The sequence below is a fragment of the Crinia signifera genome, chromosome 1 (genome assembly GCF_055691185.1).
Source record: "Crinia signifera chromosome 1, ASM5569118v1, whole genome shotgun sequence".
In the NCBI taxonomy this organism is placed as follows: Eukaryota; Metazoa; Chordata; class Amphibia; order Anura; family Myobatrachidae; genus Crinia; species Crinia signifera.
The window spans coordinates 402,871,130-402,886,431 of NC_139217.1; the positions used below are offsets into that span (position 1 = coordinate 402,871,130).

A 15,302-nucleotide genomic window follows, 5' to 3' on the forward strand; every position below is an offset into this window, starting at 1 on the left:
TCTCTTCACTGATCTCTAGCCACACTCCCTCCCGTCCTCTTCGCTCCGCCGCTGACCGCTGCCTGACTTCTCACCTAATCACCTCCTCAAGACTTCTCTCGCGTTGCCCACCTGCACTGGAACAACCTCCCGCCACCAATCAGGCTTTCTGATTCCCTTACCTCCTTCAAGCGCTCCCTTAAACCCCACTTCTTCTGACTAGCCTATCCCTCCTCCTCCTAACCTCTTTCGCTCCTCCTGATCTGCCTACCCTACCCCTCCGTCCGTTCCTATCTGGTCCTACTTTCCTATTGTTTTTTCGTTCGTCCACCCACCTCTTTTTAGTCTGTTAACTCTTATGAGTAGGGCCCTCCTTCCTCACGTACTCACCCTACCTCTTTACCTCACCAGCGCTCCTGCCCTGTTCTTCCCTTCCTCTAATTCATCTTCAGTCTCCTTGACAATTTCGACACCTACTTAAGAACTGATGCTGATTTTAGTTCTACCAGCTATACCCCTATTTATGCTGTATTTTATCAACACGCCCTGTACATTACCTTGTAATTTGTTTTCTGTGTGCTATGTACGGCACTGCGGACACTTTGTGGCGCCTTATAAATAAACAAACGGTACTTGTGTATTTTGGCGGCGCCTATCGCATCGCATACCATTACGCATGCGATAGTATGCGATGCGACACGATTTCGTTGATTAGTGTACGATGGCATACAATTTTCAAATTGTATGCCATTGTACATGGCATACAATGCCATACGATGCGATGCGATTAAACATTGTATAAGCACCCTAATGGGTGCTTATACAATGTTAAGCACCCTAATGGGTGCTTACAATGTTAATTCCCCCCCCTACGCCACCCCCACCCCCCACTATAAACGTGAACCCGAAGCGTGGCGAGCGTAGCGAGCCCACGAGGGGCGGCGGTACGCGTCCTACGACCTTTTCATACCCCCACTATCCACGTCGGTGTGGAGCTGAGAATAGATTAGTGTGGCGAGCCACCGAGCCCTAAGCGTGGCGAGCGCAGCGGATACCTGTGAAGCCCGAGAAGGGACGCGTTTACCTGTGAAGGTATCCGCGTCCCCTCGCTTTGGGCTCGGTGGCTCGCTGCGCTCGCCACACTAATCTATTCTCAACTCCACGCCGACTTGGATAGTGGGGGTATGAAAAGGTCGTAGGACGCGTACCGCCGCCCCTCGCGGGCTCGCTGCGCTCGCCACGCGTCGGGTTCACGTTTATAGTGGGGGGGGGGTGGCGTGGGGGTGCATTTAACATTGTAAGCACCCATTAGGGTGCTCAAAAGCACCCTTTAGGGTGCTTATACGATTTTTCATCATATAGGGGGTCAAAATCGCATCGCATGCCATCGGGTACATGGCATGCGATGCGATACGTTCATCGAACGATGCTGAAATCGGGCGCCGCCAAAATACACAAGTACCAAACAAACTACTACTGATTGTACACATATTTTATGATTGGCAGCTACCAGCACTGTTTTGTCTATAAATAATTGATCATAAATAATTTGAATGGGTCCCGTTGGCACACCTGCAAGTGTCCCGAGGCATCCCAGTGAGCCACGGCACACAGTTTGGAAACCACTGATCTAAGGGTTAATTTCTTCATAATATCAAATAATTTATCCTTTGATATCAAATTTATATCAAACACAATGAAAAAGGGGCACGAAAACAGGGAGTTTTGGGGAGTGTCAGGGGCAATTTTGTTTCTTTTCACAAAGTGGACAATTTAAGGATATCCATGCAGAGTTTGAGTAGTATGAATGTGGCTAAGTTGGAAATGAACTTTTTTACAGAGAAATGAAGGACAAGTAATTCTTGGTCATATAAAATTTAGCATTGTAAATAAATTTGTTTTGCCATATGTCATTGTATTGATTATTTCAACCCAGCAAGGGTTTGTACCAGTCGCACAGGGAAATATAGTATCGTTTTCATTCAGGTGGAATATAGAAGATAGGTTATTTCGTGTGGGATTCACTTGAGTCAACCTGTAAGGGTGTGCTACCATGGGACATAAATTTTGAGCATACAGAGAAAGAGAAAGCACAGAATGTCCAGTATGGTGCACCTTTGAAAGGAATGTACGATAAAATGTAACTTTTAATAAAGGATTCTTTTAAAAGATTGCGAACATAAAAACACACTAACACACAGATAAACACAAATAGTGATTTAAAAGAGGAAGAATTCCTCATGCAGTGTGCCCCGGATTTGTAATACAAATGACAAATTGGAAATTTTTATTATAGATGTCTCCTGGTGTGTATGCACCACGGAGAACCCCACTTAAAGGTTTGCTGTTAAATTCAAGAACAGTTGTACTTCATGTGTAACCCTGAAAATGAGATCTACCATGAGATCGGGTTCACATGTATCGACTTCGTGTGTGCTGAAGGGAGATTGACTACTAAGTCCTATTATTCGTGTGATGCGAAATCCCTGTCAGCGCAACCGTTGTATCAATCACTGGTATAGATCGATTGACTTGATATTTACACAGACAATAATTCGTGAATGATTGCAACCTTTTGATAACCCTTCTTAGACAATGAGATCCACTGTGGGATCGGGTTCAGGATTTTGCGCTCAAATGGTTTTACAGAGAGGCTTTGAGACTAATACTGGAAATTACTCCCAGTGCAGGGTGTGGAGAGCGTCTCCGTTACCTGCCCTGGTGGCGGTCACCGTAGCCGTGTCTCAAAGAGTCGCCTAAACTCTGTCAGTGAGGCGCATCTGAGGTATGTGCCCTTGCACGGCCTCAGAAAAATCAGAATGCTGCTGAAGTCAGGTGACGGCCGTCACAACCTGATCAGTAAGCAGCGGGGTTCCGTCTGCGGCGGAAAACCCGTTAGGCGCAACCAAACATAATCAAAATACAATGGTAAGTGGGGAGAGGGTAGGGGGGACACACTGCGAGCGGTCGGCGCACGCTTCGCAGAGCTTATTCAGGACCATTTTATTGTACATTTCTTTCAAAAGTGCACCATACTGGACATTCTGTGCTTTCTCTTTCTCTGTATGATTATTTCAACCCTTCTAGAAAATTCCAATTACAGGTTGAGTACCCTTTATCCAAATTATTCCGAAATCTGTAGTTTCCACTACTGGGGACACGATATGTAAGCGGCATTACTGGGGACATGATCAGTAACTGACACTACTGGGGACATCTGTACCCAGCACTACTCGGGACACAATATGTAACTGGCACTACTGGGGACATGATCTGTAACTGGCATTACTGGGGACTTCTGTAACAGCACTACTGAGGACATGATATGTAAATGGCACTACTGGGGACATCTGTACCAGCACTAGTGGGGACATAATATGTAGCTTGAAGTAGATATGTGCAAGAAAATGATTGCTTGCCATTCTTATTCAGTGCCTGAGATGTACACAAACTGTGTTTCATGTTTTGAAACCTTGTTTCATGCACAAATGAAATATATTTGTGTGTGTTTGTACCACATAAATGCAAGCTACCTCAAGATACATTATTCAAATATGAAAATATTCTGAAATAAGGAATAATCCGTTATCCAAAATGCTTCTGGTCCAGAGCATTTTGGATAAGGTATACTCAACTTGTACCAATATTTTATTTAGGTAAAAATGTATTTATTAAGTTTTTTGTCTCTTGATTGATTTTATGTATTTTTTTTATATTTTTAAAGCTTAAAAACCTTTCCAGCCTCGACTTGCGTCACATCAATGAACTGGACAATGAGACTGTGATGGAGATTGTAAAGAAGTGCCGAAATCTCACGTCTCTGAATCTTTGCCTGAACAGGAATATTGATGACAGGTAACCATACAATGCATATAATTCATTCAGGGTGCTTTGTTTTGTGACACTTACAGAACCATGTGTTACTAATGAAGGTTCTTCTCTCTCCAAATATATTTAATATAAAATAAATGTAACAATATTAGAAATGTCAGACGTGATGAGATTAGAAAACACGATTACTATAAAAATCAAACTAACATAATATTATTACTGCTAATGCTGCTGCTGGTAATGCTGCCTCTGCTGGGAACCAGCCGCTAGATACAGTAGACTAAAATACACGGAATGACGGAAGAGAGACTGACAAAGTCAGTGGGTGGGAGAGAAACTTGGAGACCTGGGGAGGGGAAAAATGAAAACACAAAATATTATATCAAAGCCTGGGTATATTATTCATTAAAGCCACTATTTGCACTTAATTTGCAATATAGCTAAAACAGTGATCAGTGTATTTTAGTTCCATGGATCATACTGTATCTGAAAATTACCTTTTGGGATTCAGTGTTCCTCGTAGCTGAGCCAAACCTGGCAGAGCACCATCTGGGGACAGCCGTGCTTTGCTGTGCTGAATCTTGGCAGTGCTGACTACATAATCAAGTAAATAACATTTACTACGTTATTGATTCCATGTAGCTGGAGTAATATTTAACGTCAGTATAAGATGAAAATTTAGTTTTGGATTCAATTAAGTAAGATAAAATAAATGTTATTTTACGTACCTGCTCTGTATGAATCAGGCAAACTCTCCAATGTTTAATGTTCCTGAGCACGACATAAACTGTATTACTAAATGCAATGTTTTGTGTTTGTCAATACTAATAGAGTTACTGGAAACTGGAGCTAATAGAGACTAATAACTGCTTTTATTAGATCTAGTTTCCCTGCTGGAAGGAAGGACAGATATTAACAGGTTACTGTATGTCTTTTTTTGTTTCTTTTATTTGAGAGAAAGGTATTACAGGATATGTGTTAAGTGATTGTATAGGCTATCATCACAGTACTTTACGTTGAACATATTTGAACACCTCATGCGCCCTTTTAGCCTAAAGTCCATTGTATCAGCATTTATGATGGCACCCCTAAGAAAAAAATATTAATTTAAGTAAATTATACTTGTCATTTATATGGTGGTGGATAGTTCTGACTGTCCATATATTTTATTATTGGCAGCTGCGAGCACTGAGTTTGCCTTTCACTTTGACCATGTGTGGTTTGATTTGGTCCTGGACCACCAACCACAGCCACCCCTGCCAGAGCCTTGCTGTACCCCAGAGTGCTTTGACACACAGTTTAAAACCACTGCTCTAGTCTATTACTATACAAAATAAGCTGAAATCCACTAACACTCTAGCATGATCACACACCCATGTCAGTTTCCCGTATACAGCACAAGATTATAACATTTCCTGTGCAATGATATTATAATGTTTCTGGATTAACGAGGATGCCCTATAAAACATAGCTGCCTACCGTCCTGCATTCTGCAGGAGACTCCCTGAAATAACAGCAATCTCCCTCTCTCCCTCATTAGTCTAGCAATCTCTCTCATTTCACCTAGCCCACATTACACTGTTACATTCTTGGGGAAAAAAAGGAATGAGAGATATATACATTTATATTGAATCATCACTTTACCAAGTATAGTAGCTCTTCCTAACTGCTTTGGGGCTCATCTACATTTGGATATAAGTAATTTTAAAAGATTCCTCTCAGGTGTAGCAGTGCACAGCCACGCGTCTAGATGCCTTGTGCACAATCTCTTTTCACAATGTCTCCATATATGGAACTAGACACGCCCTTTGGGAGGAGCATGACACACACCCTCAATGGGCCGCTGTGCAAATTTCTATTAACTATAATCTCCCTGAAACTAGTTTCCAAAAGTAGGCAAGTATGCTATAAACGCTATTTGTCATGATTATTGTACAAGGAACCAAATTATATAATTCCAGTCACCTTTCTGTATCAGGGAAAAATGGCTCTAAATTGCACACCCTCAGTAATGAAAGGTGCCATCTGCTGAGAATAAAATGGTTTACACAGAGAAAGAGGGTGCAAATGCACTGTGCGATCATTACATTACAATATAATATATCAAAAGAGGTTGTTAGTATATCATTGGCAAGTGATATTGGCCTGCCCACCAATTGTCCAGGTCACCTCTTGTCGAGCAGGTCCCTAACACTATGGGGTCACCACCTGGGGCACAGGGAACCCCAAAACATGATCCAGCTAAGAACCCCCCCAGTGCATCACAATAAAGAATAGTGATAGTAAAGTGATAAAGTTATAAGTATGAAGGTCCCTACTATGTGTTTAGAGGTAGGGAGTATGTTAATAAAATGTGCATACGTAAATAATGAACAAACATGATATAAAAAGTGACTGTGTATTAAAGTAGTGATGCCCTGAGACAGTCCAACCAGAGCAACCAGGCGGCCCCACACCCAGATGCCAACCCCAAATTAATGGCGCTATATACAAATAAATAGGACTTACTTAGAATTATGCCTCTGTCTCAGTGCAGTCCATGCTGGTTCCCTGCTTAAAAACATAGAGGGTGGTGGGGGGGAGGGGTGCCAATCTAGATGAGGCATTCTCAAACCTCAGGTGTGTATTTCTACATATATACATAGTAGGAAAAATGGCTCTAAATTGCACACCCTCCGTAATGGCAGGTGCCATCTGCTGAGAATAAAATGGTTTACACAGAGAGAGAGGGTGCAAATGCACTATGCGATCATTACATTACAATATAATATATCATAAGAGGTTGTTAGTTTATCATTGGCCAGTGATATTGGCCTGCCCGGCAGATGGGTGGTTTCCTAGAAAAGTACTTCAACAAATAATTTTAAATATGTATATTATATACTACGTACTGTAGCTAAGGTTATTGATTAATTCAGCAGATGTACACTAGAGCAATCACATAAGCAAATTCGGGTTATTTTCAGATGTTCCGAATCCTGGCACATCTGCAATCAGTGTTGTCCAGGCTATGTGACCAGGCCAGTGTTGCCCAGAACGTGTTACTAACCTATTTCATAGTTTCAAATCTAAATGGCAAAATAATATGAATGATGAAAAACAGTAAGAGGCACTTTTGCATCAATTTTGAATGTTGGAAATAACATCTAAATACAATATGTAACATGGATTATATAGATTTAAGACACAATGTGAACAATATTGTACCAGGATTAAGAAGCAAGGATTCTAATGTTGACAAATGTACCACTAAAATCCTTTGTCTGGTTTTGACTCCTATAACCAGACGGATTCAGTATTGAATCCCGACGCCGGAATCCCGACAGCCGAAATGCCGACAAGGGGGGGACTTGGATCGCCCCCCCTTGCAGGCTCGCTGCGCTCGCCACGCAGCGGGCCCGGTGCCTCGCTACGCTCGGCACACTAATTTATTCTCCCTCCAGGGGTGTCGTGGACACCCACGGAGGGAGAATGTGTCAGCATTTCGGCGGTCGGGATTCTAAACGCCGGGATCCCGACCGCCGGGATTGTAACTGCATCCCAACCAGACAATGGCTGTAGGTGAAAACATGAACTAAAAACAAAATTGATTGTCAGCCTACAATTTGTCGTACGTAATGATGTATTGCAATAATCCTGTATTTGGTGCCGTTCCGTTGTCGGGCTGCTTGACCGAGAATTTGCAGGCGAGATTCAATGTCCTGCCTACAGCAGGACGAGAAGGGGGTGTGGCCACGAGCTGCGGCTGGGAAGAGGCGAGCTGCAGCCGGGAGCTCGTCATTTCCCGGCCGTTCTCGGCAGAACGGACTTGTGTAGTCGGCTTGTTCTGCCGAGAACCCCTGTTCTATGCTGTCGGGGAAGATCGCATTGAATAGGGCCTCACAGTCATCTCCCCCATCGGGACACCGCCCAAGCTCTGATCCTCAGGGTTTGTAAGCAGTCTGCATTGTTGAGCACTGATATCCTTGCTCCAGCAGCATCCATCGCAGCTGTGCAATAGGGTAAAGGACAGGGTCCCGTCAGTCGGGATCCTGACAGGCATTTACCCGACATCGGGATCCTGACTGTCAAAACACCGACAGCCGGGTTCCCGACGGCCACCTGCTATTTTCCCCGCAAGGGGCTTAGTTGCGCTCACCATGCTGTCTGAGTCCGGACAGTCGGGATCCCAATGTCGGGCTAATGACTGTCGGGATCCCGACTGTCGGACCCCTGTACCACACCCGTGCAATAGGATCCACTTTCAAATCAAGTGCCCTGTGTGTCATATTTAAATGGTTATCAGCTTCCCTTCTTGTCAAGATGGAACACTTACATTAATAAGTGTCTGATTTATTCGCTAAGGCCCATTTTAATATTCACTTTTTTGCTGGTTAACGTGAAGGTACAATATCTAGAAAACATGCACTTATGTAACTACAGTATATAGGTGATTTTTCTGTGTTTCTCTAGCTGCTTAGTAGCCTTTCTCCCTAAAATCATATTTCATTTTTCCAAGTCCTCCCTTTTCCATCTGACACATTTTATGACACATTTTCTAGTCTTTATGTTATAGTATGTTTACTAGGCCACATCTCTGCAGGGATTGATATTATTTTAAATTAAACATGTCAACTGGAGAAATGCATCTTTTAGTTTTCTTCCATTGCATGAGATTGTGCAGTCTTTTTTTATGCCCTTAAGATGTCCCTGGGGCATTTTATTTTCTTAAACACAGCAGCTAGTTCTATGCTGCTTAAGCATTCATTTTCTTTCATGTTTCTGTGTCTCTTGTGAGTTTATCTTATTGTGCTAAATTTAATTTTCCATTTATTTGGCAAGTTCTGCATTCTGTCAGTTTTACTTAGTAAGCTGTATGCCCCCTATATAAACACATTTGGAAAAATAAATATAAAACTTTTTGGAACAACTCAGAAATACTCAGGCTGTGGTGTTACACTGTGCTTTCTGTATCATTTAGGACATGGGGTCCATTCTATTTCTTTGCTTTAAATCCTGTACTGTTTTTATGGTAAAATAAACAACTAGGGGGTATTCAATTAGTCCCTTTTTTTCGACCCCCATTGTATTCAATTAAAAAAAATCTTCATTTTAATTGAATAGACTATCATAATTTCCCCTCAAAATTGTTAAAAAAAAAATAGAGATAGAGAGAAAGAGACCTGCTAGAAATAATAGCAAATTTAATAAATATAAACACAAATATGTGACTTGTCTTGAGAAAGTTCCCTAATTACCCCGGGGACGAAACGCGTTGACGTCATCACTCTGTTTGAACTGGAAACTCCATTCAGCTAAACCTCCAAATCTACAGCTGAAGTGCAGCTTACCACACGCTGCCGGTAATCAGCTACCTCGCTGACCACGAACCGCACCTCAGCACAGAGATTCCTTCCAGCTCTCCGCTCACCCTCCAGCCCGAATTACAGCTGAAGTGCAGCTTCCACGCTGCCGGCCATCAGCTGTTCTTCACTGCTCGCTTACTCCACCACAGCGGGATTCCATCATCCGGCTCCCCATTTGGCATAAGACCGCTTACACCGCCAATTCACCTCGTGTGCCGCTGCGGCCAGGACGGTGACTCCGTCGCTGACCACAGGACTGCTGCCGAGAAGGGCGAATACCAGGTCTCCAAAAATCTAACATCACCCTGCAAAAACAACTGGGACGATTTGCCGGTATATATACGTGATTCAGCACGAAGAGAGTGTAACTCCAGAAGGGTAAGCATTCAGTATACAAGCTGGTGACTACAAAAACTATTTTTCTGTGCTATTTTTATTACACTATCGGACAGTCAAATACCCATTACTATTATTTTACACTATCAGACAGTCAAATACCCATTACTATTATTTTTCTATCACCTCATAATTTTGTGTGCACAAACTGGACCTTATTTACTGGTACCATCCATTACAATTATTTGCATATTCCTATAAAGTTTCATTTATAAATGGAGGATTGCTGAATGTCCTAAATCAATACAGCCCATGATACTGGGACTTTAATTCAACATTGATTTGTCTTATATATATGAGATTTGTTTTTATTCAAGTGTTTTATTTTAAGATGTACTAACTGTGTATTTCCATATTTATATTTATATAAAGTATATATTTGCAGCAGTGTGTCAATCGTTCAATTCTTCCAGCCATACGGTGTGTTTATAGCATTATTATCAAGCAGCGCAAACATACTTCAATTTCCCTCCCTTTAAATTCTCTTTCAATGTGAGTCTAGACGGACCCACAGAAGTATTTGCAGCAGCTACCATATCTACTCATTTATTTTTAATCAAAATACCGAGCGCCAGGTATTGTGTCCAGGAGAGGCTCTTGTTAGCTCTACTCCAAAAACACAATAAAACCCCGATAAACACAAATATGCATACAAGCACAGACAAAAATCTATGAAACTATTTTTCTAAAATACACAATATATCCATTATCAATTTAGAGAAGGGTCCAGAGAGATGCTTTATTTTATTTTTTAAAAAAGAAGTAAATAATCCAAAACTGACATCACTTGAATATATGTAAAAACAGATGAAGTTAGAAGTAATGGATGAAATTTCCGTTTAATGGATGAAGATGAACACCGTTCCCAGTGGCGGAACTTGTGAGTGGTGGGCCCAGGTGCAAAAGAACAATTTAGGCCCCACACCAGTGAGTGACAGGGGTACAAGCTGCTGGTCTAGACAGCAATGGGCCCCTTAGTCCTCAGGGGCCCCGGTGCAATGCACCTGCTGCACCAATGGTAGTTCCGCCTCTGACCGTTCCATTAATAATTAGCAAGCAGATGGGTTAATTTATCCTTTTTGTTAGTAATAGTCTATGAGGTTAATAAAGCGTATGCACAGTAATCAGCATAGTTATAGTTACCACTCCAAAGACATTTGTCCGTAATGGACTTGCCACTTCCTGCAGTTCAGCCAAATGGAGAATGACTTTTTGGGGGGTCCTTTTAATGTTGATTCCTGACCGTTTGGTAATGTTTAAAGATGGAGTCCGTCTGTGTGTAGAATAGCCACTGATAATTCAGGGCATATACTGGTACCAGGCAACTGCCCTAATGCGTTTCTCCACCTTTAATTACTGCATATAGGGTGTGCAATCCAGTGTTCCTCCTTATATATGTATATATGTATATTTATTGGACACCAATTTTGTGTTCGGTCTTCTAGATATAACCTAGTCCACCAAAGTTAATCTTAGTATTGTGCCCATGATGGCAGCCTAATCTGGTACCTTTTAGTTATTACCCAAAATGTCTGCACCAAACCCTATGGCTAATGCATTTTCTAAATTTTTGTTGTAGGTTTTTGTTCTTAATTATTTCTGTAGTTTTGTCATTTCTGTCATTTGGAATCCTCTGCATAATGTATCTGACATCAGTAAAGTGACTTTGATAATGTGGATACTGTATGTAATGTGGTTAGTGTATTAAAAGCTATTGTATACAGAAATTGTAAGGCAAAATGGTCGAACTATGAAAATTATCTTTCAGGGATTTCACTGGACTGCTTGGTTTACATTATGTTATACTGTTTATTTGCGGTCTTTGTTTTTGGTATAGTAGTTCTGTCTGTTGCTTGTGCATAATTTAAATTTTAAGATTGTGGGTCAGATGCACTAAGCTTCAAAAGTGATAAAATGGAGAGTGATAAACAATCAGCCAATCAGCTCCTGCCTGATATTTTTCAAACACAGTCTGTGCTATGGCTGATTGGCTGATTGTAAATCACATTTCTTCATTGGTACATCATATACAGTTTCCATTAAGTCCTTGCATTGGTAATACGAGAAATTTATGGTATATACATGACATACATTTTACGTTGAATTAGGAATATAAGACCAATCACACTGTCCCACTTTGTGATAAAATTTTACTGGTATGTATGTGTGTATGTATATGTATTATGTGGTTATGGTAGCAAGCACTATTGGACATGACATCCTAATTTAGCCCTTCACGTGTTGCTAAGCGAATTCCTGCCTGTAATGGCAGAGCTGAGTGCAGGTTACACATGGTTGCAAAGATTACATTGTGAAAAATTGTCAAATTAACCAATCAGTGAATCCATATTTGAAAGCAAATATACCTTGTTTTCACTTAAATTCTACCTTAAAACTAGACCTGTGAGAATAGTTACTGTCCTCTTTCGTGAAATTAAAATCTAATTAGGCCTAATTAGGTGCCAATTAGGGACAATTAGAAGTAATTATAAACGCATTTGGTAAAAAGTTGCACTATTTTGCCATGCCTAGTATCATGTAGTTAGGATTTGTCAGTGTAATCATGGATCTTTAGGAATAAATGTTTGAGGGATTCCTGGGATATTGGCGTACCACTCGGAAGAGATAGGCTAACTTCCCAGATCTCTGATGTGCTCGTTCTTCTAATGTGGCAGTATTAGCTCGCATATGCACATAGCAGGCAAATATGAGAACAATAATGATCTGGCAACTCATTGGCCAGTATTCAATGCTCCCGTTTTACCGGGGTATTTTTGACGAATCGGGCTACTTTCACTCCTTGCAGTGAATCTTTTTCACTGAAAATCTGATTCACCCTATTCACTGTTCGAAAGTGAACAGTGGATGCCGGCCAGTTCTCAGTTTCAATCTCGCTGCAATTCGCTGGTGTATTTCAATGGGGTTTTCACTGGGATTCGCAGAGAGTGTATTCAATGCTAGGATGGAGAACTGCTTTCTCCCGGATTTTTGCCATGATTCACCGTTTTGCATTCGACATCTTTTTTAGGTGAACTGGAAAGTGATATTTTAAAATAGAGGTTTTTTTGGTGTCAAAAAAATCTGAATTTTTTTTCTGTGAAGGGGAATGCTATTTTTATTCATGTGCTTGAAGCACATTAATATATATTGAAATATATATATATTTTTTACACCTTCGCCAGCAGGGGGCCGAGAGTCGCTCATTGGATATTCATATATTCACTGCTCCCGCTCATTACATATGCCAAGCGGGAGCAGTGCAGCTGGGAGGGGGGGCAGCTTCTGCTGCCTGTGTCCCTGGGAGCCCGGCTTCTGCCCCACAGTGTATGGCGCAGGCATGGAGGCTTTCATCTCCCTGCCGGCCGCCGTCCCCTGGCTCCCTGCGGCATTCACCGCAGGAGTTAAAATTTGCCGTCAGGGGCAGCCAGCCCCTGCGGCATTGAATACAGCGACAGGGAGGGCTGGCAGCATATGCTCCAGCCCTCCGGAACACAGCGACTGTGCAATCTTAAACAGGATTCGCTGCACATGCCGAAAAACCTCACTGAATACTGCCCATTGTGTTTGCGGTGAGTAAGGTGAGTTATTTTTCATAGTTACTTTATATACAGTAAAAAAAAAATGTTAATAATTTAATCAAACGTTCTAGATGTATTTGTTGGCGGTTGACGGAGAAACTTTTGATAGATTAAGAACTAGGCACCAATTTGTCAAGAACCTATTGGCATAATACAACATATACTGCAGCCATGGGATTGCTCTACTTTAATTTATTCATCATCCGATATATTTGGAACCGCTGAGTATTAGTACTTAATTAAGTGTGGATTGGTTATTGCTGCCATTGCCCTAACTTGAGAATAATTTCTCTAGCAGCCTCCGGTGGTGTCACACACAATACCATAGGTTCCATGGTGTTTAATGGTAGTTCTGGACACACTTTTACTACATTGGAGCTCTGCGGCAGATGTTAATTGTATAATCTCTCTGAAATGATGATGAAGTCTGGAGCAGGACCTCCATGTTGCTCTTGGTGCCCCATCATCATAAACTGTATGCTGCTTTTTTAAATTAAATTCTGATGTTATTTGATTTCCTAGATTAATACATTTTCCAATATCACCTGGGTTGCTGCAAGATCTTGTATGAGAAGATATATGGTATTGTAAGGCTTATCACTGCAAAGAAACAGTGGATGGGGGGGGGGGGTAGTTTTTACCCAGGCCTTGGTTAAATGGAGGGGCCCAGGTCCTGCTTCCCCCTCCCCTGGAGCAAAAAACCCTAGCAGTGAGGAGAGATGTCGGTACCCCTGCACAGGGATAATATATTTTGGGCACACTTTTAATAACTCTTTTCGTTGCTACACCCCCCCCCCCCCCCACACACACACACACACCCTTATAGGTAGTAGCTTGTGGCTCAATGCACTTGTATGCTTTGCCATAATCGATGGGACAGAGCTGTGTTACCTGGTGCTCCAGCATATTTGGTATTGCATTTTGTATTCATTTTTTATTCAGTTTGAATCTTTTGTTTCATTCATTGTATTCAGTATTTAACCTTTAATTCTTGTTCAGGCATGTGTACTTATTTGTAAGCAAGTGAGAAGAACCTGCAACCCAACCACTTGTGTGTTGATTACCACTCATGGCAATCTGATGTGGGAAGTGTGTGATGAATGCTAAAAAACATTTCCGTGCATCCATCTTGTTGTGTAGTAGATTCATTTTATGGCTTTCTTCAATAATTCTTAAGCGACATTGGGACTGATTCAGAGGTGGTCACAAATGTATTGATAGCTATTTGTTTGGATCTGTGCAGGAACCGCATTGCACATGTGCTGTTCTGGTTTTGCCTGTTAGGTTAAGTGACGGTCTGCAGCCATTTGGGGCGGGGAGGGGATGCAGTTCAGAGAATGGCAGCCAAAGGCAGTGGCTGCGCCCTGGTATGCAGTTTTTCTGTTCCTGGCGGCGTAGCTTCGCTGGATATCTTGAGTAAGCAGGCCAGCCGCTTTTTCATGCAGTTGATCCCATGCTGTGTCTTCAGGTACGGCAGTGGATCAGAGAAACTTGCAGGGAGTGTGTTTTTACACAAAATGCCCCTCGCAGCTTTAATATATTTTCATACAGCTGTTGCGCGGACGCCAGCGGCGGTGCCATTAACGTCCACCCAGTGTCTACCCCGTACCACTACAACTGAAATCAATCTGGTTAGGATGCCTGATTTATAATGCTCACAGAAAACTGGACAGAGCGCAGTCTGTTTTATCTTCTGACCCCATTAGTAAGACTGTAAGCCTATCTGGGGATGTTATCAGCAGTGCTGGTTATGTTTCAGTATTTACATAAATATTCTAAAGGACTGTCAATATTATATCTCAGTTGATCAAGACTGTAGTACACCAACATAGTGCCAGACGTACAAAGCTTATTTATGTAGCTTTCACATCACATAAAACATTTTGAAACGTTTTGAAAAACTGTAATTTTAAATGGTATTTTAAACGGGTCTAGTGTTCATATTGCAGCAGATTACCATTTAAAAATACTGTTTAAGTTCCATTCACATCACCAGTCAAGCCGTTTAACCTCTGAACACGTTTCTACCCACAGCTTATTTCCTGGTTCAGGGAAGGGACACAAGACAAGGGACAGCCTATCACAGTGCTCTAACCTTTATTTTTTACTAAATACCATTTCAGTGCCATTCAGACAGCACAAAAAACGGCTCTGAATTGGCTTTAAAACGGGT

At 41.7% G+C, this 15,302-nt stretch overlaps 1 protein-coding gene across 2 annotated transcripts in view; it reads left to right on the forward strand.

The window, feature by feature from the left end:
• The window catches only part of FBXL17 (F-box and leucine rich repeat protein 17), a 638,862-nt gene that overhangs the window by 229,819 nt on the left and 393,741 nt on the right, over window positions 1–15,302 (forward strand). For both annotated transcript variants that reach the window (XM_083151699.1, XM_083151698.1), the window contains exon 6: window positions 3,704–3,834. In XM_083151699.1, the coding sequence (XP_083007825.1) occupies window positions 3,704–3,834 (131 nt within the window). The remainder of the gene's footprint in view (window positions 1–3,703; window positions 3,835–15,302) is intronic.